Source organism: Anopheles ziemanni, chromosome 2 (assembly GCF_943734765.1).
Source record: "Anopheles ziemanni chromosome 2, idAnoZiCoDA_A2_x.2, whole genome shotgun sequence".
Classification (NCBI taxonomy): Eukaryota; Metazoa; Arthropoda; class Insecta; order Diptera; family Culicidae; genus Anopheles; species Anopheles ziemanni.
In genome coordinates, this window is record NC_080705.1 from 66,772,039 (window position 1) to 66,777,403 (window position 5,365).

At 45.1% G+C, this 5,365-nt stretch overlaps 1 protein-coding gene across 1 annotated transcript; it reads right to left on the bottom strand.

The window, feature by feature from the left end:
* Nucleotides 1-1,198: 1,198 nt before the first annotated feature.
* On the bottom strand, nucleotides 1,199-2,528 carry LOC131294148 (putative ferric-chelate reductase 1 homolog). Its single transcript, XM_058322194.1, has 7 exons — nucleotides 2,519-2,528; nucleotides 2,242-2,353; nucleotides 2,102-2,159; nucleotides 1,782-2,016; nucleotides 1,607-1,719; nucleotides 1,457-1,516; nucleotides 1,199-1,291 (listed from the first exon to the last, which is right to left on the bottom strand). Exons 1-7 carry the CDS (start codon nucleotides 2,526-2,528, stop codon nucleotides 1,199-1,201), a joined length of 681 nt encoding a protein of 226 aa, XP_058178177.1.
* Nucleotides 2,529-5,365: the final 2,837 nt, after the last annotated feature.

Genomic DNA, 5,365 nt, shown 5'->3' on the forward strand with positions numbered 1-5,365 from the left:
ATGAAGTGATAAGGTTCACTGATTTCTCCCTTTTAAGGATTTTCTGAACAAAGCCTTTTCAGAAATGAATGCAAAAAGTGAGGGCCCTGTTAGTAAAGTTTTGAATGGGATAGAAAACGACAAAGTCGTTTTTGTAAATTTAATGAGTGAAACTCATTTCTGAAACATAGAAAAGTATTATAAATAATGATTCAGGCGGCTTGTACTGCAGACTCGCACAATACATAAGTCAGACGGTTATGTTTCACGAGTTAAGCTTTTATTTATGCAGTATTAAAAAATGGTATATTTTACAGTTCAATTTTATCATTCATTTAAGTATTATCATCAACATTCGAATTTCATCTTTAATGTGTCAGTTGTATTTATTCGGTTATGCCCTTCACTATTTGTTGAAACACAAACTGTCACTTTCAAGTTTATTAAAATCATAACTCAGCTCTGCAAATTGTAAAATTGTTGAACGGAACTATGACAACTACCGAGACATTACGTTTCCGTCTTTTGTGAAATACGACGACCAACATAAATTTTGTGTAAAAATCAGTTAGAAATAATTATAGAGGACAGTTTTTAATAAAATATTAGTTTGCTTGTTAAAAAAAAACTATATTTAATTAAAATACGCTCTAATCCCATCTCACGGCTCACGTGTTGCATGAAAACTGCATTAAGAAAAGAATTTCATCGATCGACGCTATGAACAAAATGAGTTATGAGTGCATAAAAATGAAAGAAGAAAAGAAAATTCCTACTTTGTTGCATATCTTAGAACTTCGAACACCTTCACCATCCGATAAGAAGATAACGTCATCGATCAGATCTCCATCCGCACGCGGGCGGATAACGAAACAATGCTACCGATAAAGGCAATCGGTCGGCCCCAATTAGCCCATCGAGTGCTCCCAATCAATAGCCCAATGCTTGGTTTTATTTTTATCAGCCCGCGAGCATAAAGCACCCACCGATATCGGAAACACTATCTTCGGCGCTATCTTCGGCGTCCCACGGCTCGCTTTATCGTCTCGTGGCTCGCCGCTTTTGCGCGGGGACTCAAAGTAAAACGCGACTCGTAACGGTGGGGAGATTTGGACAAATGTATTCATCACAGTTCGGTATTGGCATTGTGCACTCCGTCGGCCAGTTGCTGAAGCCCTCCTAAGGTGTTGCTGCTGCTGCTGCTGCTGCATCGAAGGATTCACGCGCGCCACACAAACACCACATTCGCGATGGTGAACGCGTACAGTGTGATCATTTGCACCATCAGTGTAGTTTTTCGCCAGCGTGAAAACTGTGCATGAAAAGGGGGAAAGAAAAAGAGAATATGAAGGAAATTGCACAAATTCATACACAAGCAACCCCCAATACCCTCGGGCAAGTTACGCTTCTCAAACAGAGCTAGGCTTTGTTAGTCCTTGGTTGACGTTTAGCTTCCCGTTTCTAAAACAACCCTTACCGATGCGTCCTTGTTGACGTCCAGCTCCGGTCCCTTGCGCACGGTGAGATATTCGAGAACCTACGTCGGGGGCCACCACGAACGGCCAGAGTGTGTAAAGTATTCGTTAATGAAGGTGTATCAGGTTCGGTGTGCACTTACAACACTTACATTAAAGACCACATGTGCCAGCACGTGGATAGCCAGTGCGCCGCCCAGCATGCCGTACATAATACTGGAAATGTTGGCCTCCTTCAGTCCCACACCGAGAAACATGTTCGTCACTGAGTTCGGAAAGTCGAAGGTGGTTAAAACGTCCGTCTATGTGCAACGCGGCCTGGCTTACCGGCGAGAATGTACGCAGTGTGCCCGATGAGAACGTGCAGGATGCGTAGGATGGACACAGGACGCTGCTGGCTGGAATTCGCCAGCCCCAGGATCGGCTGGATGAAGACCAGCACGAACGTGGTTAGGCCGACGACGGCGTGCGCGTGTCCCTTGATGGTTTCCAGATCGACGATAATGCAGATGATGGAGGCGGTGGTCAGTGTCCAGCAGGCAACCATGTAGATCCGGTGATACTGGAAAAGAGGAACCGTACAGTGGTTTGGGGGAACTAAACCTCTGGCGTGCGGAACGGCGATGGACTAAAAAGGGCAAACTTACAAATATCCACAGCGGCATGCCGAAGTACTGTCGGTTGGTCCATGTTTTTTTGAAGTATCTACAGAGGGTCGGGAAATTCAGCGCTGGGGATTAAAATGCCGCAGGCAAAAGTATCGGATGGACGCGTATCCACTACTCACCTTGCCACTGTAGTTCCGAGCGAATTGAAGAACAGCCAGGCAATCACCATGAAAGTCCCGTGTAACCGCTTCAGCACCGACGGATCCACGTGGTCACCGTGATCGGCATGGTCTGGTGGAAGGGGGGGGAAAGTGAAGGAAAACGATGGCAAATAGTGCCGCGGGTTAGCATGTTTCCGGAAAACTAAATGGACACGAACCGGCACTGACTGGCACGAGGTCCAGAACTGTCCGTCCTAGCTATGCTTTTGTGTTCGGGTTCTTTCCACTCAGAGACCTTCATCCATCTTTGCCGTTTCACCACTGATTTACTTCTGGCCACTCCGGGTCCGAGTGATGACGCTTCCCTCGCTGTCGGCGTGTGTAGGGTTCGTTGGCGGAAGCCACACGTGTAACGGATTGCCGGATTGTCCTCCCGTTTCGAACCTCCTGTGCACCACCCGCGGACGTTGCGCGCCGTGAAACGGATAGTATCGTACTGTGGCTTCACTTCCCGGCGGCATCGTTAGTAATAGGCATCGCAACGGCGCTGCGGTCCGTTATCTGGTCGCTCGGTTGCCCGAGAGTTCGTTATCAACCCGGGCCTAACGGGTTTTGAGCCCGTTGAAGCGCGCCGATAATAACGCAGCGGACGACGACGACGACGATGATGATGATGACGAATGATGTGGTACGGTGGGACGCTATTAACGGTATCTCAAATGACCAATAGAGCTCCAAATCCAATCCCCCCAAAAAGGGAAAGGAAGCAAGGGGCCGCGATAACAGCAAAACGGATTCCTTAACCGGGATGTTTGTGGTGCAGACATAATAATGACTTATCAAGGGAGAAACCAATACTGGCCAAACCGTCGGCACTCGGCGTGCCGTTCATGCAACGAGCATGCACTGGGTTGGCGTGATGAGGCGGGTTTTCTTTTTCATATCTTTCGAAAGCATATTTATACTCCTTGACAACGGCGAGCGTGTTCTAATCAGTCACTGTAAAATGTACTCATAAACGAATCGTTTGTTGTTCAATTGTCTTCCAAGAGAGTAATACCGTCGATAGATATCAAGTGAATTGTCCACGAACTGTTTACTCGTTAACCGTACAGAAGAACGAGCATTCGATAGTTTTCAAGAGAGCTTGATCGACTAACTTTTATAAAATTATTACAAAGTTATATTTTTTAGTTTGTTGTTTCAGGAAGGTATTTCATCTAATTCTAGATTGATTATCTAGTTTCAATCATTCCAAAATGGAACCTCAATTTTAACACACTGATTTGATTTGATACTCAAAGCGAACAACCGATTCGCGGAGCGTTTTCCGAAACACGGCCATTATTGCCTCCGACTACACGCCATTCCCACGGATCGCAACCCGTTTTGGCAACTAATGACATCGAAATTAATCCCACTTCGTCGATGACCCAATTCAGTGCACCTTTACGGCCTTACCCAGCGTTGGACGATGGCGACCGCTGCTTCCGCTTTTCGCGTCGACTCTTCTCGCCAGTGCACCGAAAACAATTTAGCTGCAAATTCATTAACATGCTCCAGCCATAAATCAGCTTCGGTGGCTTCCAGTGGTGTTGGGGTTTAGGGTTTCAGGGTATGCCCTTCTCCAATTCCCATCCCGCTTCCCCCATCAACCCCATCCACAGCTGCCGGAAGTCGCGAGTACGGAATGGAATCGATTATCAGCGGACAGGACTCGCTCTCCGTTAGGTCGTTCGGGCCGTTTGGGGTCTTTTAATGATGATAGAGAGATAGAGCAGCACAATCGGCCAGTGCCGGATTCGCGCGCCACATTATCGGAAGCCGCCCGGTGGGTAGATAACGATGCTCGAGCCGTTATTGTTGGAAGCTGATCGTGCCGTTAAGAGCCTTGACCGAAATATGAACTGCATGCGACTTGTGGAATGTCTGCACAATTTATCCTAGCGAAGGAACAGAGCCGTTTCATTGTTTCTTGTTTCCTGGATGGATGTGTTAGAGCAAACGGGTGCTTTAGAAAAGTAAATTGAGTAAGTTTGTTGAATATGTTTTTTAAAAATTTCTAACATTTATGGAATTGATTGACTTGATCAATAATTAAATGAAAATAGTTGCGCTAACCAAATAATAAAATATATAAATGGAAAAAATCTTCTCGAATGTTCCCTGTAAAGTCCCATGGTGAAAAAAGTCAGCAACCGTTGCGTCTTTGTAGTGGTCAACGCCTTCGTCGTAGATAACAAGAGCTTCGTTTGAGTGCAATTAGTATTGTTTGTATGTAATCCAAACATAAACACACCGAAGTGGGCGTTTATTGCCGGGAAGTGATACGGGAAGGCTATAAGTGTTAATAAAAATTATGATATAACGATTTTAGAGGCACTCGAATATCGACTACGTCCCTGTGGCAGTACATTGTAGGTGCTGTTTAGGAAAGGAACTATTTAAATAATTGATATTATTCGCAATATTACCGTTCAACGTGATGCATGGAAGTTTGTTATATAAAGATATTAATCAATTATAACGGAAGCTTTGCTGCCATTTAAAAGTAATTAATTTTCAATGATATACAGCGATCTTCCCTGTTCATCCATTTTTCTCCCGCTTCTAACACAAAACTCGCTTGAAACTAGCATCCACGGGGAAGAGGAAATATGACAATCTAATTAAAAATCCTGCCAAAACCAGTTCGTTCCTGACCAAACACCAGGAAGAGCAACATCAAAATTGAACAACTCTCCAGAGATAGGGGTGGGAAAACAAATATTACCTGGAGGGATCCGGAGACCATCATAAGTGCTCGAGTAAGTGGGAAAATTGGATTTAGCATTGTTCTCGCTCGCGTCGCGTTTCGATTGGTGACGATTTTTCTCCCGGTTCCCCGTCCTGGAGCGTTGAGCTTGGAAACGGAAAGAATTCGATCCGGTGTCATTGGATTTTAATATGGCGTAATTGAAGCGAAATGATTTCTACTAGCGGCTAGCAACTAATGAACTCCTGAGTGTTGTTGCGTCCCACCGTTTGGGTGTTTGGGAAGGTAGGTAAGTGGAAGGAATCGGGTTTCGTCGTCGTTATTACCTACATTCGACCGAGGAGATTTTGAATGCGATAGTTTGTGAATAAAAAGATATACGAATTA

Excerpts from the sequence above, each read along its gene's own strand:
- LOC131294148 (XM_058322194.1), bottom strand. Across the intron at positions 2,160-2,241 it reads CTCGGAACTACAGTGGCAAG|ATACTTCAAAAAAACATGGA; the intron begins GTGAGTAGTGGA and ends GACCCTCTGTAG. Across the intron at positions 1,292-1,456 it reads ACGTCAACAAGGACGCATCG|TTTTCACGCTGGCGAAAAAC; the intron begins GTAAGGGTTGTT and ends TTTCATGCACAG.